This window comes from Scardinius erythrophthalmus (genome assembly GCF_964197995.2).
Source record: "Scardinius erythrophthalmus genome assembly, chromosome: 12".
Lineage (NCBI taxonomy): Eukaryota > Metazoa > Chordata > Actinopteri > Cypriniformes > Leuciscidae > Scardinius > Scardinius erythrophthalmus.
Window position 1 is genome coordinate 11,153,130 of NC_138232.1, and position 24,513 is coordinate 11,177,642.

General features: G+C 38.6%; 4 protein-coding genes across 4 annotated transcripts in view; 2 read left to right on the forward strand and 2 right to left on the reverse strand.

The window, feature by feature from the left end:
- The first annotated feature begins 1,200 nt into the window (after positions 1-1,200).
- On the forward strand, positions 1,201-8,313 carry p4htmb (prolyl 4-hydroxylase, transmembrane b). The gene is made up of 9 exons (XM_081379895.1): positions 1,201-2,183; positions 2,273-2,354; positions 3,348-3,538; positions 3,646-3,742; positions 3,845-4,007; positions 4,152-4,337; positions 6,314-6,404; positions 6,524-6,647; positions 6,941-8,313. The coding sequence occupies exons 1-9, from the start codon at positions 1,830-1,832 to the stop codon at positions 7,156-7,158; spliced, it is 1,506 nt and encodes a 501-aa protein (XP_081236021.1). The 5' UTR covers positions 1,201-1,829; the 3' UTR covers positions 7,159-8,313.
- On the reverse strand, positions 8,056-15,042 carry slc26a6l1 (solute carrier family 26 member 6, like 1; the record flags this gene model as incomplete). The annotated part of the gene is made up of 19 exons (XM_081379720.1): positions 8,056-8,109; positions 8,829-8,974; positions 9,072-9,126; positions 9,205-9,603; positions 10,209-10,319; positions 10,743-10,835; positions 11,075-11,144; positions 11,261-11,367; positions 11,507-11,598; positions 11,733-11,814; positions 11,893-12,006; positions 12,095-12,242; positions 12,556-12,638; positions 12,989-13,141; positions 13,234-13,398; positions 14,082-14,257; positions 14,493-14,603; positions 14,686-14,825; positions 14,909-15,042. 19 exons carry the CDS (start codon positions 15,040-15,042, stop codon positions 8,056-8,058), a joined length of 2,433 nt encoding a protein of 810 aa, XP_081235846.1.
- Positions 15,043-16,458: 1,416 nt separating this feature from the next.
- On the forward strand, positions 16,459-21,383 carry kbtbd12 (kelch repeat and BTB (POZ) domain containing 12). The gene is made up of 6 exons (XM_081379883.1): positions 16,459-16,597; positions 16,867-18,049; positions 18,237-18,507; positions 18,703-18,853; positions 18,982-19,179; positions 19,479-21,383. The coding sequence occupies exons 2-6, from the start codon at positions 16,968-16,970 to the stop codon at positions 19,646-19,648; spliced, it is 1,872 nt and encodes a 623-aa protein (XP_081236009.1). The 5' UTR covers positions 16,459-16,597; positions 16,867-16,967; the 3' UTR covers positions 19,649-21,383.
- ccdc36 (coiled-coil domain containing 36) overlaps positions 20,445-24,513 on the reverse strand; it is a 4,233-nt gene continuing 164 nt past the window's right edge. Inside the window, exons 1-8 of the mRNA XM_081379890.1 lie at positions 24,458-24,513; positions 24,228-24,300; positions 23,917-24,070; positions 23,555-23,706; positions 23,390-23,438; positions 23,187-23,277; positions 21,748-21,845; positions 20,445-21,639 (exon numbers count right to left, since the gene is read on the reverse strand). The exon at positions 24,458-24,513 is cut by the window's right edge and continues 164 nt beyond it. Coding sequence (XP_081236016.1) covers positions 20,620-21,639; positions 21,748-21,845; positions 23,187-23,277; positions 23,390-23,438; positions 23,555-23,706; positions 23,917-24,070; positions 24,228-24,300; positions 24,458-24,500 — 1,680 coding nt within the window. The 5' untranslated portion in view covers positions 24,501-24,513 and the 3' untranslated portion in view covers positions 20,445-20,619. The remainder of the gene's footprint in view (positions 21,640-21,747; positions 21,846-23,186; positions 23,278-23,389; positions 23,439-23,554; positions 23,707-23,916; positions 24,071-24,227; positions 24,301-24,457) is intronic.

The window sequence follows — 24,513 nt, forward strand, 5'->3', positions numbered from 1 at the left end:
TATGTCTTTGTGTGTTACATATGGTTACATTTGTGACTATGTTGTTTTAAACATTTTCATGACTAAAAAAAATACCATTTGTGAGGCAGTGTTTCTGGTTCTACATGATTTCAATATAATGTGCTTTTGAGGAAGTGCAGATCAATATTAGCCTAGAAATCCAGACCTAAATCTGAAAGATTTTCAGATTCAACCTGTGCTCTTGTGAGAACTCTGGATTTCCAGGGTAGATCAATATATACCTGGGAACGTGATTGGACACATCCCAACTTTATGCTAAATGGAAAGATCTATTGAAAGACATATAGACTCACAGAAAACCCTAGTAAGAAAAACACTGGTTTGAAGTTGAACCTGCTGTTAATAAATAAAACTGCACAGCTACGCTTATGACAGAACTGCCTAGCAACTTACCTGATAGCCACATTAGCATCCAGCAAATGAAGCACCTGTCATAATTCACAAGCCACATTAACATAACTCTCAGAAGAACTGCTTCTGTCAGTTGTGTTATGGCAAGTTCAACGGAATGATTCTCGATTCGGTTCTATCGAACAGTTCGTAAAAAACGTATTCATTTACGTCTTTTGGAGAAATTGTGTCATTACATTGTCAGACATCCCATTCCCAGCATGATGCTGAACATATTGCTGTTCATTAAAAAGTTTCATTAAAAAGACAGATCTCATTTCAATGTGATTTTCAATTTTCAATTAGTAGTTGTTGATTCAAGACCAATGAACGATTATCCAATGAAAAGATTCGACTCCAAAGAACGGCTCATTGACGAATCGAACGTCGGTAGATTTGGGCATGAGCAACATAGATATGTATAGATACCTCATTTGGAGCGGTCCGTTAACATTCGAGAGCATGTTGACCATGTCTGCAACCGTAGTTAGACGCATATGACTATTATGATCTATGAATATCTATATATGAAATAGACTTCAGCAGACGATTTTGCTAAACTAACACAATACAACAAGAGAAAGGCGTCAGCTGACACTTAATAGCTACCACCATAGTAAAAGTAAAAACATTAAAAGTATTGTAATCTCTGCGGTTTCACAACCAGAGCTGTGCAATGTTGTGGCATCATTGAGAGTGATGACCCTCTGACCGTTGCAAGATGGCGGGCGGACCGACGTGTCTGGGGCGGTGGAATGTGGCATCTACGTATACATTTGACACATTTCTATGATGAGCAGTGCGTCGAGGATGCCCGCAGTTGTCAGGTGAATGGCGTCCCTCGAAAGTCCAGTCAGCTGCACTTTCACTTCGAGATGTATAGCCAAGAAAGCTGACATATAAATTCAAATTATTATAAGCAGACACTACAAGATCTTCCCAACAAGGATTATGAGGAAAACGAATTTCAAAATGGTGCTTCGGCGCAACGGTTCGCAGGATAATAGAAGCTGCGCAGTTGCTATAATCACGCGTCTCGATGTAAACAAGAGAGTGAAATTTGACAACTGGAAGTGCTGAGTAAGCCAGAGAGTGTCATGCTACCACAAGCCGGAGGTACGCTTATACTGACGAAAATAATTGTTTCCAAAATGTCTTTATCCGTATAAAGCAGCGAGTGTTATCGAGATTATTTTGTATCAGTTCGTGTGAGTTAGTTAACAAGCTTTTTACAAAGGTAGTGTTTTAGCAGCCAGTCTGCTGCTGATCTCTTCTGACTGACGTCTGTGTTAATGCGGGGTTTTCTTATCTGTCGAATACCTGCCAAATACCAGCTATAAATTTTACCATAATATTCTTTTGAAAACAGATTTAAATAGTGTATTTTAAACCGACCAATAAAAGTGTTGTCTACTAAAATGATGGAACCCCAGGACAATATTGAAGAGGATGACACCGCATCATCAGCATCAGCATCATCATCACCGCCACCCCGGTCTCTGCCCCGTCAGCGCGTCTCTATGCAGAAGAGCAGCGTGTGTTCTCGCTCTTACTTCATGGTGGTGATGGTTTTCTTCCACGTTTACATCATCAATGTCATTGCACTTCTGCTGTATGTTCATTATAATAACGGCTCGAACACAAGCACGGCAAACCGGGATTTTACAAACAGAGATAACAGTCATAAAGTTACCGGACCGTCAGATGCGCAGACCCCTTCAGACTCGGGCTTCCCTCGAAATATGTATCTTCCTCGCATTGAAGGAATACGGGTAAGGAGTATACTTTAGATGTTTTGGATATCTTTAAGTATTTATATTCGTATCTTCCAAAAACTAGTCTTTTTTTTATTTTGCATTAGGTGGGACATATCCAAAAAGTGTCACTGGTGCCAGGGAAAGTCCATGAAATGAAGACACTCAGTCTAAAGCCCCTTCTGTTTGGTAAGGACAAGATGCTACAAAGGAATAGTCGTCCCATAAAAAAAAGTCTGTTATCATGTCATTCATAACCTGTATGATTTTCTTTTCATGAAACACACTTTTTCGTATAACAATACTAGACAAGAGCTGTTGAGAGGACAAAAAAATTCCATAAAAGTAGTCATGTGCTGTGTGCAATTGGTGTGCGGTTATCGTAATATGGCTAGCATCCACTTACCTACTTTCAGCAAATTGGTAACAACAGTTGAATGAAGTTTATGTCACCTAATTAATTTTCATGACCCGTTCACACCAAGAACAATAACGATAACTATATTAGTGTTCACACAAATGGACAATAACGTTCTGTTTATTATAAGAGTGCATTGCTTTTGTCATTTGCCGCTTTAAATGCTCACGCTCTTTAAAGTTGGATGGATTCTGATTGGCTGTCAGTGTTTTTTATCTTTAATTAGCTGAAAAAAAAAATGATTTCAGTGATTTCAATAATACAGCTGTGGTGTGGACCACTATTCTCATAGGGTTAACACAATTATTAAAACTTTAATACTCATTCTAATTGTGTGAGAATAGCGAGGTCCACCACAGTTATAACAGATGACATAATCGCAGTGTATGCTTATAATAAACTAAATTTTTATCGCTTATTGGTGTGTGGACACTAATATAGTTATCATTGTGGTGTGAAAGATCCTTCATAATAAAGCTTACAATGTTTCCCTCACTATTTTCAGATTTTTCCTCTGCCGGTTCATAAAACTTTAATGTAAAAATTTGTTAACAAAAATTCATTATTTTTATTCATAATTCCCAATATGTGTAAAAATGGATGAAACAAAAAGGTATCTGTTAGAATTTAGATTTTTGGGTGATCTTATGAAATTAAACGTTTAGTCTTATTGGCATGCATGCATTGTTTGCTATTAGTGTTTGTTGATTCACTTATCTGTGCGAGGCATCATTGTGGCTCTGTTTGTGTGTGCGTTGCTGTAGAGATCCCTGGCTTTCTGTCAGAGGAGGAGTGTGGTGTAGTTGTGCGTTTGGCTCAGCTGAAGGGTCTGATGGAGAGTCAGGTTATGGTCCCTGAAGGTCAAGAGGAACTTGATCAGCAGCTCAACCTCAGTCCTGAGGAAATCTTCAATTTCCTTGACCTCAACCAAGATGGCCAACTACAACCACACGAGGTCTGTTGAGCCTTACTTTTGCCGTGTGATAATGCTGAGAAAATGTAATGTGTAAATCTTTCTTCATTTACTTTACGTGTAATCTGTAACTTGATTTTCTGGTGTAGATATTGACACACTCTCGAGTGAGAGATGGAATCTGGTTAACTTCTGAGAACCTTAAGGAAATCTATGATGGCCTAAAGGTTGATCAGGATGGAAATGGTAAAGACCTAAGAGGGAGATCTTAAACGGACACCCAATAGACGTAGATCATAGTTTGCCAATTTGAGTGGCCATATTGAGTATATGTCTCTTTTGACGCAGGTCTCTTGAGTTTAGAGGAGTTTGGGCGTCTGAGAAGTGATGCCTTTCAGCGTTTTCTGCTACAGCGTGGGGTAGAAAGGAGCCAGCTGGTGAGGAACAGCAGACACACCTGGCTCTACCAGGGTCAGGGAGCACATCAGGTTCTTCAAGACCTCCGCAAAAGGTTTTATCTGCTCTCTTATTGTCCACCCACCAAGTGTGCTGACATACAGCTTTTAAAAAGCTTTGCTTACTTCATGTGTTTCCTTCTGTCACCCCTTCTCGGTTTGAAATAATGCTATATCTATATCTCTTCCTGTCTTTAAAGAGTCACTCGTTTAACACGACTGCCATCCTCTCTGGTGGAGTTAAGTGAACCTTTACAAGTGGTGCGCTATGAGCAGGGCGGCCATTACCACGCTCATCATGACAGTGGGCCGGTGTACCCTGAAACAGCCTGCACACACACTCGCCTTGCTGCCAATACCACTTCCCCATTCCAGACTTCCTGCAGGTAAGCCAAAGAGATTAACCCCTGGTTTCATAGACAAGGCTCAAGCTGCATATTTGAGCTGTTTTAACTGAAAGCAACTTGCACTGACATATCTGAAAATATGTCAGTGTCATTGTTTTGTCTCAAGATGCTCACTAGTAATGTTTTATAAAGCATGTTTATAATGGCTACTTAAATGTCCTTATTGAACTAAAGCCTAATCCTGGTTTAAGCTTAGCCCTGTCTGTGAAACCGGGTCTAAGATTAATATTTTACAATGATATAATGTCATAAATAATAATTAAGCATTATCACACATGCATAAATGTATTTAGAACAAGAGCACGATTAGGAACATGATATTAACTTCATTAAAGAGCCCATGTTATTCTTTTTCAGATATTACCTTTCATGTACAGTAGTGTTTAATAAAGCTGTTTTTTGAATGTAAAATGTCTGGAAAGTTTCAAAGATCAAAGTGCATGAGAAAAGGAGTTATTTTCTCCTAAAAGAAAGAACCGTTTCTGAACTGCCAGAAACGAGTCGTCAGTAACTCCAGTCTGCATGCCACCCTATTGCCTTCATTGGCTGCCCACGAACAATGTCTACTTTAACCCTCCTCAAACACTGTAGTTGTAGCTAAAGCCTGGAAGAGTTTGTTGTTAGACATCTCAAGAATATGCGGTTTTCTGTACTGCGAAAGCAAATCCAAAGCGTTTCCAAAGGATGAGGACTCGGGCTTGAATTGATACGGTAAAACTAACGCTTTCGTTACTGTGCGTATCACTGTGTATACAAGTACCTTCAGAGCTGGAATTCAGATACGGTAAAGGGTATTTCGTTTCCAACCGATATAAGCAGAATAGCTTGGGCCATCTGACCAATCAGAGCAGAGTAGGCTCTCGGCAAGGAGGGGTTTAGAGAGACCGAATCTTTGATCGAACCGTTTCAGGCACTGTGAAAAAAGAAGTGATGCTGCAATGTATATTATGAGAAAATGAAAGTGTTTTTGACCTTAGATGCATGTAAACCTATTATAGGAGACCTCTAAAACAAAATTTGGAACCTTTTAATAAGGGCACTTTCGTTAAAGGGGTGGTAAAATGCCCTTTTCACAAGATGTAAAATATATCTATGATGTCCCCAGAGTGTGTGTGTGAAGTTTTAGCGCAAAATACCCCACAGATATTTTTATATAGCAAGTTAAAGTTGTCACTTTTTGAGGGTTTGCAAAAACACACCGTTTTGTGCCTGGCCCTTTAAATGCAAATGAGCTTCTGCAGAGGGCGGGGTTTCAAGAGCTTGTGTGTGTTAGAAGCTGCTATTACCTCACGCAGACACACTAAAATGACAGAAACTGTTCTGCCTTTAATGTTAAAACGGAGTCAGACAAAGATGGAGAGACTCAAGAAGAAGTGACAACATGTAGAATGCAACAGGACGTCTCTGAATGGTTAGTTTATGAATTTATGTTGCTGATGTGGAGTTAACTATCTTCAATTAGCATTTTCTGTCATGATAATCTATAAATCGTTTGAATAGGAACTGTTGTGAGATGCACACAGCGTGACTTTCTATTGCAAGTGAAAAGATGGATGCTAAAGTTTGAGTTGACTCACAAATGTACTCTTATACAACAACTTTTCCTCTTCTCAATATGGACTGAGTGTTCCCGGGGGCGGGGTTTATGTAAATTCTAGGGTTAGTGATGTCACTAACCCGGGAGGAATGTCATGTAGTCCCAACCAGCCGTTTGTTGTAGTCCTTTTCTTTAAAAGCAAATATCTTCCTTTGCTTTGAACTTTGAGTATTGTAACTTTGCAGATGTTGTTTATGCTCAAACAGCAACATTACACACTAACTAAAGTTAGAAAAGTGAAATCATAATCAACCACCCCTTTAAATGAAGTTAATATCATGTTAACATTTCCGACTAAATATGGCAAGTTTTTATCCCCCTAAAGTTCATAGTATTTGTGTTGTTGTTTTTTTTACAGGTACATCACGGTTCTGTTTTACCTTAGTAATGTAGAAGAAGGGGGAGAGACCACCTTTCCAGTGGCAGATAATAGGACTTATGAAGAAGCGGTGTGTCTTATTGAATGAAATGTCTATGCATGTTTATTTGTGAGTTAAAAGCAAGAGTTTTACTCTATTTAAGCACATGCCACAGCTAATAATTATGTGCATGTATTTGTGTTTCCCAGTCACTGATACAGAATGATGTGGATCTGTTGGACACCAGGAAGCACTGCGATAAAGGCAACCTGAGAGTGAAGCCCATTAAGGGGACGGCAGTTTTCTGGTATAACTATCTCTCCGATGGTAGAGGTAATGAATATAACATATCTGATATTTTGTTATGTATTTTTGTAACGTTTGGAATAAAGTTGAATGATGATAATGGTGCTGTAATATTTGCACCAATTATCCATAAGCCTTATTATTATGTCTGTTTAATCATTGATACCCAAACCCAAATTACCCAAATTGTATTATCACCATAACAATTTAAGTATAAAAAGTCTAACTGAAATATTAACATCAATTTCAGACTTTTAGACCTCACTGTCCAGATGAATTGTCTGGAAAATCTTGTTGTTGTTCTGTGCTGCCCTCTGTAGGTTGGGTGGGTGAACAGGATGAGTATTCTCTTCATGGTGGCTGTGTGGTGACACGAGGGACTAAGTGGGTTGCCAATAATTGGATCAATGTTGATCCAGACTACCAGCGACAGGCGCGCTACCAACAATTTGTTTCTCAACAAGAGACACAAGAGCAAGAAGAACTCATTTCAGAACTGAACTCTGACCAACACATTGAAACACACCAAGAATTGTAAACACATACACAAATCCAGGTGCAACGTTGAACATATATACACAATCACTTCTGTGTAATGATCTTTTTATAGTCCCTCACTTTCTCTTTTACACACACGATAGAAAATCACTATACACACACGCCTTTGCATCACTCAAACACCCTGAAGCACTGACCTCATACCAACAAACACACACAAATACACTCACCCTTTGTATATTTTAATCTTGTTCACTCTTCCACACAAATGCACACTATAGAAATGTAGCCCTACCAACATTTCCTTGTATTCAGAATTGAGCGAGCTTTACCCAGCCTTCAGCGGTCCCAGTGTCTGAACTGGAACCTGTGTTGGGTTGGATTCAGGGATAAACAGCCTGATCTTTATGCAATTGTGAAAGACAATGCTACTGTTCCTAATGTAGATATTTGAAGGCATTATTATTCCCATTAAATGGGAATGCAGCCATATTTGACAACTTTGTTTACATACAGATTGACACTCTACTGTACCTTCCAAAGGCCGTACACCGCAGCTAAGCGTTAAATGCAGTGATAGTAAATAGAAGAGCATCCGAGATGTGTCTCTCTTCCGTGGTGGGATGATAGTTATGACTAGCTACTTATGACTGGCAACCTCCAGCAAATAAAGCACAGGCAGTGCTAAAGCAACTTCACAATTGTGGGAGGATGTAGTGTGTATGTGACCAAAGAATGTGTAAAATATATATATATATTGTTGCTTTCTACTGAAGTGACATTTTAACTGACATCAAAATCACTGAACACTTTGGTGTTGTCTGCAGGTGCACTCAGCATTAACTAGTTGTAGTTCTGTCAATGGAGTACAGGTTAGTTTATTATCATAACTAGTAACTATAAAATAATTAATAGTTTTAACCTATGTAACATCTACTCAGCCTCCATCTCTGCAAGGACGTTTCTTACACTTATTCCCGCTCAGATATTCCTGAAAAGAAGCATGTAAACTTGCACAATCTTGTATGATTTGTTTGGATTTTAATAATTTATTTTATTATGTTTTACTTTGTTAATTGTAATGCATCCAAAGACTGACTGATGTTAACTTATTTTATTTATTTGTTGGAGTCGAATCACATTGTTGCTGTTAAAATGCACAGAATCACTTTGTTGAATAAATTATTAAAATGATAAATCAGAGACTAGATCGTTTTCTTTTAAAAACACATTGCATTTTCTACTTTACCGTTTTGTCTGTTGCTTTTTTTTTTTTTATAAAAAAAAAATGGTATAAATACAATTACATTACATTTAAAACTACGTGTTCATATTACTAATCAGTATAATTTACAATAATCCTTTACAAGTAAAATAAACCAAAAATACACTAAAATATTTCATTTAAACACCTACATTTTTATAACCAATTTAGAGAAAAGTATCATTAGTCAAATGCTATTTGAGCATTCATTTCATGGACATAACTTGGAGTGGTTTACTTTTTTGTACATAGCTTGTAGGAGCAAGATGAATCATCAATCAAGAAGTCAGTCTTCTCTCATAGTCTGGTACCACTTATATCCTGAAATGTGAAGTTAGAAATCATGTATATGATAATATTCAACAATCATTCCATAATCATATTCCATGTATATGTACTGTTAGTGTGATATTGATGAGCACATATACTGTACGTATAGAACCTACCAGAGCATTCTCATAGCTGTGGATGGTCACAGCTCCCCGATGCTTGAGACAGTACAGGACAGCATCATGCACAGTAGCAAAGACACGACCTTCAGTGATGACATCAGAGAAGAAGCCGCCACGCTCAAGCTGTTCCACCACCAGTGCTTGAGTGAAAACAATGAACAGGCCACAAATTATAATCATTGACTAAATAAAACACCTGTAAGTCCACTGTAAAAGTAATGATGATAGACCCATTACCTTGACAGCCTGCCAAGTAAATATCCACATCGATCTCTCCAAAATCGTGGAATATCTACAATAAGAAATGGTGATGAGAGCTTGGTTGCAATGCAAAGTCACTTTTTCTCTGTTGGACTTTTGAAGCACTTACATTCCTTAATGTCTTAATGGCGACTGTATCAATAAAGTTAGCAGTGGAGAAATCCAATATGATGGAATGGATGTCCCAGGTCCACTTCCCCAGGGATCCCAGAGAAACCCTCTCCAGATCCCTGCTTAAAGTGTCCTCGCTGCTGGAGTCCAGCGTGGTGGTGTCCCCGTCATGTAGGTCTGACACTGACCCCAGGGTGGCGGTGTCAGGGTCAGTGCCTTTCAGGTACATCCAGGTGTGACAGCCATCAGATGTCCGTGCTGTCTCGGGTATTACAAACACTGTACTGTTTTCCCTCTCTCTCCAGCTAAGCTCTCTGTGAATGTCTCCATTAACTTCATCTTCCACTGTAAAAACAGACTTTTTGGATCGCTGAGAGGCTTCCCTGAGAGCTCTTTTCTGCAAAGGAAGAATGAAAGTGACAGTTCACAGATTTGAGCAGATGAATTCACTAGGTGTTTGACCATAGACATGCTGCCTTCCTGGATACATAGCACATAGGAGTTATTTTAAAAGTGACTGTTTTGAAATGCTCTACTTTGGCACTCTGCACAGGAAACATCTGATTTCAGTAGAGTTTGACATTATTATGTTGCTAAGCTAATATATGCATGAATATACACAGCACACACAAATATTATGTAGAATAATCCATTTGCAATTTCTATTTTAATTGACGCTTTTCAGTGTTAAATTAAATGTTTTTTTATTTATTTATAAAAACAATTTTTGGTTTCACTTTATTTTGATGACCCAAATTTGTATAAATATAATATGTTTTCACTGAGCTCATGAAAATGCATTCTGGGATTGACTTCTCCTTATAATTTGGACAATATTAGGTCAAAATCTTGGGAGGCAGCATAAGTACCGATATCTTTTGTAACAGCCTTTGCGTCACCCATGCTGCCTTTGTAAGATCACTAGGTTTTGGAACAGACATATTATCTGGATAATATCATATTATCCAGTTACCATGGAAAGAGTTAGCAGAGATCTTCTACCTGTCTTTTAGCCTCTCTTCGGGCTCTTCGCTCTGCTCTCCTCTCTCTGCGTCTCTGCTTGGCCTCCTGTCTGCGCTTATAGGTGAGCATTTTCCCAATGTCCAGGCCACTCTGCGGAAACATTAGCAATTAATATGCAATAGCGAAAATAATATAGGTATATCTTTAAAGACAGTGGATCCCAAACTTTTTACTCCAATGGCCCCCACTAACCACAAAAATATTCAAAGGACCCCTAAGCCTAGTTTTATTTTAACTTATTTTAATCTATGGGAACTCCTAGTTTCTGTAATTAAAACATGACTAAAATATTTAGAATTAAAATAAAAAAATCCAGAAATGTTTTAGAGCTTGGCATGGTTGTTTTTGTTTATGTTTTGTCTTATAAATGATTTTGAGCCATCTTGTATGAAAGGCCCTCTTGGATGTTTGCTGAGTGGGCCCCAGGCCCCTGATTGAGAACCACTGTGACGTTCCAAAGTACCGAAAAATAAATACTCTATTGTATACCAAGTTCCAAACAAATAATTGTACCTTTTTTTTAAGGGCCTCAAGATAAAGTTCAGCATTAGCAAAGTACATGGTGGCGGAAGAGCGAAATATGGTGATACCTGGTACCTCCCTCACCTGCAAAACAAAAAGCATGATTGTGACAGGTCTGCTAAGGTAGATAAATTGAAAATATAAAAGGTCACATAGGTGTAATGAAGTCTTGTTTGCTATTTAAATGGTAATAGTAACAGAGTAATAGTGGGAATGTGATTGATATTTCTTCATTTAGCAGGACTGCACAGGAATGTCGAACTGAGGGCCATTTTTGGTTATTTGTCTATTTATTGCAGTTAAAAAAATAATGTAATACTCACCTCTTTGTGTGTCTCCATATCTAGATATAGCTCAGTGCCAGGGAGGTGTCCCAGTAGTGAATAACTGGGCCTGAGACACACATAGAAGTCATGCGATAAGGTCAGATATGATGCAGTAAGAGAATGAAGCAGATGACAAGAGCGAGAAACAATGTTGACAGATAAGAAGCAAGGAAAGACTCCAACCGTTGAGTTCTGAAGATAACAGAGAGTAGAGCAAAACCCATGGAGGCACCCAGACCCATATCCAAATTAAAGAGCACAGTAGACACATATGTCACCAACCATATCAACTACAAACACAAAAACAGAGCATAGAGATGACTAAATAAGTACAGATGAACCGATACTTTGGGTAAGCGATTCAGATGAATCTCAGTAAGCACCACTAAATGCTTGTAGATTTTTGGTGGAGACTGTAGCAAAACTTACTAGATCAATCTTGCAACTACGCCACAGTGTGACTATGTCATAGTACTGCTTGAACATTCCCTTCAGATTCACAAATACAATGGCAGCAAGAACTGCCTAGAGAGACACACAAAGAATTGAAATTCTAGTCATAATTTATTCATAGCTCATCCCAAAATAATGAATCTATAAAGTAAAAAATAGCTTGGTAATCTGACTCATAGTCTGCACAGAGGATTGTTTATACATGCCTTGGGCAGCTCCTGAAAAAGTGAGCCTAACTTTAGTACCGTCACCAGTACTATTACACCAGACACTACTCCTGCAATCTAAACAAACACAATGTGAGCAAATGTAGATATATAAATGCATGCATTCGCTAAGTTGTACAAATGCATTTGTCTTGCCTGTGTCTTGCCTCCTGTGGTTTCCTGTATGAGACTGCGAGACATAGAGGAACAAACTGAAAAACACTGGAAAAAACCTCCGACTGTATTACTGAGACCCAAAGCCACCAGCTCCTACAACGCAGTCAGAAAAAGACAGAGATCAGCTGTGTAATGTAGTTATCTGATTGTCTATTTTTATGTGTTATGGTGATTTGCCCACCTGGTTGCTTTCTACTTTGTAACCATGTTTCAGAGCGAAGGTTTTGCCCAAAGAGATAGAAATGGCATAACCCACAATGGCTATTGCAAAAGCATCCAACACCACCTCAGAAAAGACACGGGTGTTTGGAACCCCGGGAGGCTGAAGTCTGAGAAAACACATCAGAACAACCACAGTAATGCATGCACTTGAAATAATATCATACGTCATATACAACTATTTTTCCAATATTTGATCATATTTGATTTTTAAAACAATGCTAGTGGTGGTTATCATGGCCTTGCTATGCAGATGCTAATGTGTTGGTAGGTGGTTGCTAAGGTGTTACTAGAGTGTTGTGGATGGTTGCCCCAAGTCCCCCCAAAAAATGGTAACAATAATAATATTGTAATGCTTGCACTAACTGAGAGAAAAAACAATTATTATTGAAAAATACAAATATTTTAGATGTAAAAACTCACCCACTTGGGATCTCGCCAACGACTGATATCTTATAGCTTTCATTCAGCCGAGTGTAGAATGATATAACGGTCGCCACTACAATCTAGCATAAAAGCATATACAAACTTTCATGAATTTCATGAGCTAAGGGTAAAATTATGTTAACGATTCCTTTGTAGTAAATAAGAAGCCAGACTAGGTGCAATTAGTTATTACTAGGAGATATGATGCAAACACTATAATGCAGAGTTGAAATGCTGACTACACAGATTAATAGCACAAAGAGGGCATCAAGGAAAGGCACTACAGACAGATACAACAGAGATACTGGTTTAGAGATTTAATGAATCCTATTAAATAAAAATGTTACTAAATACAACTTATGGGTAGGATTGAATCAAACAATGAAGAAGAGAAGCAGATAGTATCTCAATTGTTTTTTGGATTACATACAGTGCAGAGTTCCACCGGAATAGGCACCAGCATTTTATGCCGGAGCGCATTGTTAAGCTCTTTGGCAGTGATGAGAACCACAATGGCCACAACACTAGCCAGCAGAGTTGGGAGATGAGTCTCTGGCAACAGCCTAACCAAGTCTGCTAGAGTCTACACAGAGAAATTACAGAGTTATGCTTAAGTCTGCATGTATTGAGGCATGCACATCTAATGCATGTTTCTGTCTGTTAGATTGTACTCACATAGACAATAGACAGAGGTCCATTGAAGCGCTTGGGTGAGACTCCAAGGATGTACTTTAACTGGGCTACTACAGCATGAACAGAGGCAGCTGTGGTATAACCTCTGACCAACGGCTCTGAAAGATACGTACCAACAAACCCAAACTGCACCAAGCCTAATACAACCTAAGAGTGAGAATGCAAGATTGTATTTAATTACAATGTGAAACTGATATATTATAATGCATGTGCAATAGTGGATATTTGCACAGTAGTTTGGGGTTGATTTAGATTTATTTTCAAAAAAAGTTTCTTATGCTCACCAAGGCTGCATTTGTTTGATCAAAATTACAGTAAAACAGTAACACTGTGAAATATTATTATAATATAAAATAACCATTTGTTTATATATATATATATATATAAAAAAAAACATTTTCAGCAGCCATTACTCCAGTCTATATAGTGTCACAAGATCATTTCAAAATCATTATAAGATGCTGATTTGGTGCTCAAAAACAATTTCTTCTTCTTATTATTAAACTGTTGTGCTGCTTAATATTTTTTGTGGAAACTAATATCTTTGATGAATAGAAAGTTCAAAAGAATAACATTCATTTGAAATAGAATTCTTTAACATTGTAAATGTCTTTACTTTCACTTTTGATCAATTTAATGCATTGTTGCCGAATAAGTATTATTTCTTAAAACAACAACAAACTTACTGACCCCAAACTTTTGAATGGTAGTACATATATATATATATATATATTTACTCTATGTATATTTATAAATGACATGGCTTTAGGTATGTACATTTTTGTGTGTGTTTGCATCAGTCTGTGTTTGTATGTGTTTTTATTTATCACCTGAATAAGTCCTCCCAGTACAGTGGTGGCAGCAGCAACCTGGACTCTGTAGAAGTCCCTAGATGCGATATCCACCTCTTCAGTCACATTAGTGCCATTGTAAATAAGGAAATTTGCATCTGGGGCCAGTCTCTCTGTCACACTACCAATCATAATACTGAGGATAGTAAATGTGCCTGCACACACACACACACACACACACACACACACACACACACACACACACACACACACACACACACACACACACACACACACACACACACACACTTAAAATCAGAACATTGTGAAGTTCAATGAAAATAGACAATGTACACATGGATTCAGGCAGAAAATAATCAATTTAGACAAACTAAAATCAACTAAAGTTAATCATTTTCATTCGTATTCAAATATAAATTAGGCTCTCACCTATGGAGATGTGTCTGGAGGTCCCAAAAATAAAATAAATTAATGGAGGATAGAGGGATGTGTAGAGTCCAAATACTGGAGGCAACGAGGCCAGCAAAGCATATGCCATTCCTAAAACACACAAACACAAGGTCTCAGACAAAGATTATCCTGTATGTTTCAGTCATTAAAAAGTCAAGAAACATGCTTTTACCCTGTGGAAGGTGCATAATGCCCACACTGATGCCAGAAATGAGATCCGGCATGCCATAATCCCAGATGGAGTAACGGGGCAACCAGGACAGAACAGGTAAGAAACTAACTATGGTACGTTTCAGTTTGGGTACCGAACAGCTAAAAAAAAGAAAAAGAAAACAGAATTAAAAACAATGCTGATTTTACTCACACTAACAGTTACTTTCATGGCTATATCTTACCTGAGTGATTTCTTCAGCCAATGGGAGATGGGAAGGTTGGTCTGGGAATGGTCCATTCTCTGTGATCGCTCTTTCAGCCTTTGTTCATCTATAACCTCTCTCTGTATACAATACTCTGCATTTCCTGAGTCCATTTTCTCTATTTTGTGCAGTATAGCTACTATAATTGGTCTACTCTGTGTCAAGATAAAAGCACAAAATTACACTGACCCTAAGTACATCAATACAACTTCATAAAGCTTTCTGCGTGACAGTAATCTCTGATATCCCTCTAAAGCTGTGTGAAATATTTAAAAGGCGAGATAATGAGGTTGGTTAAAGCTGTGCTTTCTACTAATCATTAACTTAAGAACAAGTAATAGCATGTAATAATTTTAATGGATACATACAATTTCAGAAGCATTAAATTAGCAAAACAAGCTAACAAGAATATTGCCAATGTGCATGTCATTATAGAAAAATGTAATTTACAAAAAAGCCCTGATCGTTATCTCACAACTCTATTATTTTAGTGCAAATGCTGACTCAGACTTTCCTCCTGTGTTCATTAGTAGCTTCTTTGTGCACTCTAAGGTAAACTGCGATGGAAACTTTTTCTGTTCCAGTAGAAAATTCCGTCGTGATGTGCAACATTATGAATTAATGACAGGACAGGAAGAGATGCTTTGACATCATTCATCCTGTAAATTTGCAACACATGAAGTGGTCCTTAAAATGGCTTTAAATAAATGGAATGGGGTGTTAGTGCAGGGGGGTTAACTTAAAGGTTTAACTCTCCACTGTGGTTAATATATTAATAATTGAGTAGTGTAGCCTCTGACTTGAACCGATTACACTTGTGGTCCTATTTTTACATTGAAGAAAATAGGGGGCATAGGGGGGCTATTTTAAGATATCTGTTTGGACAGTTGGCATAGTATGAGTTCAGGGGAATTTTTTTAATAAATAACAAAACAAACAAAAAAAAACACAAAAAAACAGTTGGCTTCTTCTAGTCTTTACTTGCTTTTAAAAGTCTTTACATCCCCTCTACAACAAAAAGGTAAATTTGCATTTAAAAGCATGGCACATTGCAGAGTTTCAAAAGCAAACTTCAAAATAAAAAAGGAAATTATTTTTTAATAATATAGACAAGTTTAATATTGTTTATCAAATAATCAAATACTAGTTCTGGATTTGCTTCATCAAAAACTTGGTAACACAAATAAAAAATGCATGTATAAATAGCCATTATTGCACCAAAAGTAACTGTTAAGAAGCTGCATTAAAGAACAAATGCTTACACATAGACAGTGTGGTCTCTTTAAGAGCATGATGGGGTGAAATTTGACCTTAGCTCTCATGTCTCATGAGGGCCTTTCCTCAGATTCCATGAGAGAAAAACAAACACATAAGCATTGGAAAGTAAAGTGACAATAAAAAAAAAAAAACTTCTACACAAGCTGTAATGTTAAGTTATGTTCAGTGATCAAGAAAACTTGTTGAATATTTTTCCCTTCAGAAGTTTGACAAATCATGGTCTATATTTAGCGCTGTTGCTTAGTGGGAATGGCCATGGAAGGTTGACAGAGCATGCTCCCTCTCCCAGTGTTTACTGTCAAACGCAAGGCAGCAAGCGTGTTTGAGTCGAGTGTGGGTAATGGGCGAATTGTTGCCTGAAGGCAGACACCACAGGAAGCCAGAGATCTGGTACGATTCATTGATGCATGTGCTAACATAATGCGATAGACTTCGCTTGTTGCCAATACTGTGACTGATACAACAATAACTGTCTTTTTGTTGACATGTCGGAGCATTGACCTGTTTAGCACTGACCCTTAGAGCAAGATAAAATTATTGGTTCATTAAATTGAACTTTCTTTAAAGTTCTGTGGATTACTGAGGGTGCCCTAGCATGTCGCGGCAAGTTGTTATTTAGCTGCATTTGCTAAAATTTTTTTTTTTTTTTATCTCTTCAGATGCATGTTCCTTGACATTCTTTTAAGGACCTCCAGGATGTATTTAGGCTAAGGCTAACACTTCTTCAAGTTAAGCTATCAAAAAAAAAAAAAAAAACTAAATGGATCTGAGAGCCAAGCATGGTTTGACGCTGTTGGAACAGCTAAACCGAATGCGGGATGCTGAGCAGCTAACAGACGTGGTTCTAATTGCTGAGGGTGTTAGCTTCCCCTGCCACCGCGCGGTGCTTTCTGCCTTCAGTCCATACTTCCGCGTAATGTTCACCTGTGGCCTGCGCGAGTGTACCAACCGTCAAGTGGTGTTAAGAGACATGCCGGCACAAAGCCTGGCCCTTTTGCTAGAATACATGTACAGCTCCAAACTTCCACTCACTGCAGCCAATGTGCAGGGCATCTCTGTTGCTGCTTTTCTTCTACAAATGGATGATGTGTTCAGTCGTTGTCAGATCTACATGATTGACAACATGGATGCTTCCAATTGCCTTGGAATCTATTATTATGCCCGGGATCTAGGGGCAGAGGAGTTGGCCGACCAGGCTCAGCGCTATCTGCGGCAGCACTTCACTGAAGTGTGCCTTGGGGAAGAGGTGCTGGAGTTGGAGGCTCACCAGTTAGGGATGTTATTGGGCTCAGATGACCTTAATATTTCACGGGAAGAGAGCATTTTGGATGTGGTGATGCGCTGGGTGAAGTACAGTCCGGGTGGTGTAGGGTCAGTGGAAGAGAACCGGGCCAGGCACCTCCCAGAACTCTTAAAGAAGGTACGTCTTCCACTGGTGGGTGTGGATTACTTGAAGGGGACGATGAAAAGGAACACAGCACTGCTAGCTGATGCCGAATGTCTTCAGATAATGGAAGAGGCAATTGAAACTGCAAGCTTGGATTCAGATGCTCCACCCCGCCGACTGAAGCTGCGCTACGGTATGGAGACCACAGACCTCCTGCTCTGCATTGGTAATGATGGCGGAGGGATACGCTCACGTTATGGAAGCTACACCGAGCGCAGCTTTTGTTATGCTCCCAACACCGGGCGGACTCTGTTTATCACCTCCCCACGATACGGTGATGCGCTTGGATTTGTCTATGCTGGAGTGGTAACTGAGAGGAATGAAATTGTTGTGGCAGGAGAGCTGGGAGCCAGAAAGATGGCGAGGCAGAAAGACAGAAACGTCGAGATTTTCATGTGAGGCTTCTGCAGGAGAAAGTGACAGTAATACTCCCATGTTTTCAACATCAAATAAACTGTATCAAGCAAAACCTTAAACTAATGTGTTTATTAGAGCACCTAAAATTTTTAATTTAAATGAGAGAAAATATATCACATTATTACAGACAGTTCAAAAATCTAATATTTGCTATGTGTTTTTCAGGTACCACAAGGAAGCCCAAGGATCCTGGAAACACTTGAGCTCAGCAGAGTATCGTGACTCTTATGCATTGAGCTCTCTGGGAGACAACCTGTATCTGATTGGAGGTCAGATGAAGCTGAAGAACCAGTACCTCATCACCAACAGTGTTGAGCGCTGGTCTCTACAGGGTGGGCCATGGCGAAGTGGTGCCCCTCTGCCCATGCCCCTTGCCTATCACAGTGTAGTTCGGATGAAGGGTCGCCTTTATGTGCTTGGGGGACGGACTCCACAGGTAATATACCAAAATAGTGGAAATCTGTCATCTTTATATTGCAGAAGAAGAGTAATATGGAGGCTGGACGGTGAAAAAACAATAAATCGCTATAATTTGGAAAATAAAACCAAGTGGGGGAGCACAGTAACTGTGTATTTATTGCCTTCTCTTTCGCTCTAATGCACCTGTTCTGCCATGTCTCATGAATGGCAGTCGTTCCGCACAGATGACGAGCCTGACCGTATGAGTAATCGCCTGCTTGAATATGACCCCGAGAACAACAAGTGGAGTGAACTAGGCCCTATGAAATATTCAAAATACCGTTGCAGCGCAGTCGCACTCAATGGGGAAATCTATGTACTGGGTGAGAATGTCAACAGGATGAGTGCAATATGCCAACTTATTTTATTAAAAAGTATAGCTAGGCATCACCCATGCAATTACAAAGATTATACTGTACTGTAAAATGAGCTTCAGTGTCTCCTTCTGCAGGTGGTATTGGGTGTGAAGGTGTGGATCGCGGCCAGTCACGTCACTGCCTTAATGTAGTTGAGATCTACAACCCTGATGGCGATTTCTGGAGGGATGGTCCTCCTTTACCATGGTCCCTCCTATCACTTCGCAGCAATGCATCAAATGCTGGTGTTGTTGATGGAAAACTTTATGTCTGTGGATACTACAAAGGAGCAGGTAAATATTTAAATATACTGTAATATCAGTATCAGCCCACTTAGGCATCTTTACATAGCTGAGTTAAGGCTGCTCTGTGCTCTGACCCACCTCAGCCACTAGTATAACAATATGCAGTTAAAATTGTTGTGTAAATGCATTTATGCTACCTCTGAGCAGCATTAAACCTAATTGCCACTTCAGAAGCACTTTTGTGCCACCTTTGTAAATTTGGCATTAGCCTTGAACAGTTAAATCCATGTAATACTCTGTGGCCATTCAAAATAGACAACATTGTAAGTACTCCACTCTTTCCCAAGATCGTCATGATACCATCACTAAAGACATCCTGCAGTTGGATCCCTGGGAAAATGTATGGACTGTGGTGGCAAAGCAGGCTCTGATGCACGACAGTTACGATGTATGTTTGGTGGCAAATCTGAACCCTCGTGGACTCATACCCCCTCCTGCTGACTTGGTAGAGGAATGACAACAATCTCTCCAAAAATGATTTCTCATGAAAAATTATGCAATTTCTATTATTCACATGACAGAATTCCACGTGAATAATATAAATTGCATGATTTTTTACCCTCCTGCCAGAAAACTGTAGATATAGGGAGTAGGGCTTTCATAAATACATATTAATTTTTACTTCAAACTATTTTAATTTATAATTCTGCGAGTGCTTTAGTGATTTTGTTGTTGTCGACATTTTTGGATTTTAAATATTACCAATAGTTGAGGTATAGTATGTATTAAGATATGTGTCAAATTATATGATGAAAAACACACAAAATTTACAGTTCAAAATAAAGTAACACTCCGAGAAACTTAAAATATGATTTTACTTCACTAGCATAGTAAAAATGTATAGCATAGAGTTGCACAATACAGTGTATGTACTGTAACTTTAAGCAGTCGATGCAATTTACTAAACATATATTAATCTGTCAAACTTAACAGCTAAATCTGTCATGTTTCAAATGGAAACAAAATTGAATATATTTTTAACTATTTTACCTGTTAATGTTACATAGAGGTTGTCTAAAATATTTGCAAGGCCAAAACAAATTATTCACAAACTTCTGGAATATGATTTGCAAAAAGGAATATGAAATGTCTGAATTACAGAATGTGCTTGAATGTTATTGCTTTAGAGTCATATGGTACAAGTAAAATAGAACAATACTTTTAGAGGCAGTAAAGTCTGCCAAATTGTCTTTGAGTTTTTATAATATCCATATGTGCCGAAGTTCAAAAAAGAAACAAGGAACAGCAACAGAAAAGGAACAGATAATGTATATTGTCTATAGCAAGAAAAGTGGTTAGAGAACAAGGTTCACATGTTCACAGGCAATTTCTTAGTAAAAAAAACAAAAAACCTGACCATAGAAGATACTCTAAATCATTTCTCAAATGTAAATGTAATCAGAATACAGTATGGAAGTATTCTGCATTTTATTCTGAGTCATTAGTAATGTCAAAGAGCTGCCACAGGCCACCTTCTCCTACTATGACACTAGCTTTAGGTTCAGGCACCACATTTTCCCACTCAGTCATCTTGTACTCCACCATCATTTGGGAACTGTCTGTGTCTTCAGACCACAAACTGAAGGGTTTTAGTGGTTGCTCAGCTACACACCTACTGACTGGTGCTACAGTGGCTTGCTGCTGTAGTTTTAAGTGATTCTCTGCAACAGATTTGTTGGCCACTTTCCAGTTGTCACAAAGAGAAGACAAAGGTACTCTGTCTTCTTGTTCACACTGAAGGTCTTCATTCTGCAAGCTGTCATTTGAAAACTTCATTGCTCCTTTTTTTCTCACCGGTTGTCTTTGTGGGAGAACCAAGGCTCTCTTTTTCCCCCTATAATTCAGGGCTTTCTGGCGCCTCCTAGGTACTTTCAGTGGTGGCATTGCATCAGTGCCCAATCTGTTCAATGGTTTTTCAGGCACCAGGTGTCTATCTACATACTGTTTTTCTTGGTCCTCTATGGATGCAGTGGATTGAGCATCCACAAGTGGGCTTGAAGGTCTGGTCTCAACTAACTGTGTGCACCAAAATCTCTGTGAAGCATCAGGGGAAACCTCCTCTGTGACTGCTGTCTGCTGTCTTTTTACAGGCAGAGCATGTGCATTTCTGTTTTGTGTCTTCTGTGTGTTAAGCAGACACTGGTTCTGTTCTACTGCTTCTCCTGAATAAATGACAGGCCTGTTGCACATCATCTTGCTCTCTTGGTGTTTCTCAGCTGACATGATACAGAACCTCTCTAACAGACCAGGTGATGTCTGGACCTCACTGTCAATCATTCTGGCAGGGCTAGGTCCTGCTATTGTCTTGTGAGTAGAAATCAAAGTGCTAAGCTGAGACAGAATATTTCCCAGCATGCCCTGCTCCTTGCTCTGCTCTACTTTTAGATGTTCCAGTTCCCGATGCAGGTTAAGCACGTTTGAGCTCAACTCTTTTGCAGCCAGACTGCTCTATTTTAATAGAAAATAAATGTGGCTTTATTAGCAATGCCAATATAGGGTATGTTAATAATAGCTTTACATCGATTGTCTAGGACAGGTTATATGTTCAGTCCTTACCTTGGCTTCCCTGTCTGCCATTTCTATTTGTGTTTGGCTCTGCAGAGTCTCAAATTGACATGTTATACCCTCTTTCACACTGTTTAAATAACCTTCAACTGCAATGGACAACATAATGTCATAAGTTATAAATAAATAACATCTACAACATTTAATATATTAAAAAAATATAAATATGCTATTTAAAGCTACACTATGTAACTTTTGGCCCTCTAGTGGTTAAAAAACAAAACATGCAATTTGTGGAATAACATTGTTTTGTTTTTTTGTGCTTCGGCTCTGCATAACTGTGCGTATGAATATGATTCTTTCTCAAAACTAAAAAAGAGACAGAATATCCTACTGCTCATAAAACATTCACTACTAGGTTTAAGAGATATGTTTGGAAAAAAAAATTATCCCAAGCTGACTAGCTGAGGACAGTAGCTATATCTATTAATAGACTCTGTCACAAGTTCTGTTGCATTCACTTTTTGTCAGTAAACTTAGCTCTTTTAGACATTTTTTTTAAACAGGTGATTTTTGGGGAGGTTTGAGATTTAGTATGCTCCATGTCAACCTTTCTCGCTCATTGTGAACTTGTGACAACTATGCCACTCCCACACCATACATGCCCCAAAGCAGCCGGAGCAATTTTTCTCAAAATTTTACAAATATGAAAAGAAACACTAGCCTAGAAATCTAGGCGCACCCTAGTGGCAGCCAATTTTATTTTGCAACCAGGGTGGTCTAGCAATTTTCAATTGGCTTTCGAGCTAGAAAAACCAAACTCTAGTCAGGCCAATCACATTGTGTATAGAGTCAGCGGGCGGGCTTAACATAATGACGACAGAGTTGCGACGGTTCCCTGCTACTTGAAAACAAAGAATTGCTGCTACTGCTGGCGAACAGCGGTCTTTCGAAATCGGCTTTGGCTGCGACTCTGGAGGACTTTGAGTTAAGCTTTTCTTTGAGAAAAGAACAAAAAGCTCTTAAGTCATTCTTAAAAAAGGAAGATGTGTTTGTAGTTTTGCCGATCAGATACGGCAAAAGTTTAATCTATCAGCTAGCTCCGCTGGTGGGAAAACTCCCTGGGGTGCGTTTCCCGAAAGCATCGTTAGCCAACTATGGTCGCAAGTTCATCGCAATGTCCATTGAACTCTATTGGTAACGACGGAACTTGCGACCATAGTTGGCCAACGATGCTTTCGGGAAACGCACCCCTGGTTGGTTGTAGCGCTATCCTATTACATGCAGAGGGAATTTGAAAGACAACTGTTTATCCCGCCCCTCGGATTGAGCCCTGCCAATGGTGAGTTACAAAAAAAAAAGTTACATAGTGTACCTTTAAACCTTGTATAATGGTAGTGTTATTTGTGGAAAGCTGTGGTCGTCAGCATGGGCTAACTGTGAACCATCTGCATACAGTTATAAGAATATACAAAACTACAAGAACGTACTTGTGTTTGAAAAATGATCCATTCTCTCCACTAAAACTTTTCTGGTACTGTCATTACTTCCATCAATGCAATTTAATAAAGTCTCTCTGGTCTAAAAAGGAAGAGGTAGGTCAAAGTCAAGTAATATTGAAACCGTGAATATGTGCAGTGAAAATATTCTAAAAGTGTTAAACGTGTATCTATGCCTTAAGTACAATACTCACATTTTCCAGAGTTTCCTGCAATTGTAGAATTCCATTAGTGAGAATTTCCCTAAAAAGTGAAAAAGTTGTATAACAATATGTCAGGACAGAACCAAAGCTATAAGAAAAAGTAGAATTGTTTTTTTATTATTATTATTGAGCAGGAATCAAGGATAGACAAATTACCTTTCATATTTTTCTTTGGCTTTTCGCTTCTCCTCTTCAAATCTGTCCAACATGCCAACAGATTTGCCACCAGTGAAGTTTAGGATTTTGCCATCACCGCCAAACAAAAACGGCTTAGAACTATAACTGCTGGACACCATCATGTCCTTCATCTGTAGAGGATTTAGACAATTTGGAATTATGAAACTTAAAATATTTTATAGACTTCTCCTTCACAACAACCTGTCACAATAAATGTTATTTATGAAAGGTTTGTGGACCAAAAAATAAAACAATCAAGAATATGTTCATCATATTACTCAAGATAAAACATGGCATGTTCTACAGTACAAACAAACACAGTTTATGCCTGAGATATTTACCTCCTGGGATGTATGCTGAGAACCTCTGCTCTGTCCACTCATCTCCTGAGTAAACCCTTGTGAATTGTCAGGCCACATTTGAGAGCCCAACAGAAACTGAGAGTCAGTCAGGCTAGAGTAGTCACTGGTTGGACCCTTACCAGGTTTTATCCCTCTATAACAAACATAATTCTGAATAAACATCAATATAAACACGAGATTATAATGTTTCCTTTCAAGGTAAAAGTTTGGGTAAGTGTAAATGACAGTAAAAGTTAGCTGACAAAAATCCTCTCGTTAGTACATTATTTAGGTAACGTTATCAGACATACCCAGAAGTTGCGGGGATGTTCAACATCTCCTTAATATTCCAGACATTGGGCTTCATATCCAGGCTTTCAAGATCTAAAAATGTGTTTAAAAATACATTTATCAGTGTCATAATAAATTACTGTTTACGCGGGAGCCGGACTGCTGCCGTCATCAAAGCTGTGTGTTTTCATTATAAATTAGCGAGAAAACAACTGTTTAGTTTAGTTCATATTAAAGAAATGTGACTTACCAGTAAATGACTTTGATATGCAGTAATGATTCTGAGGCAACATAAATAAATGTTGG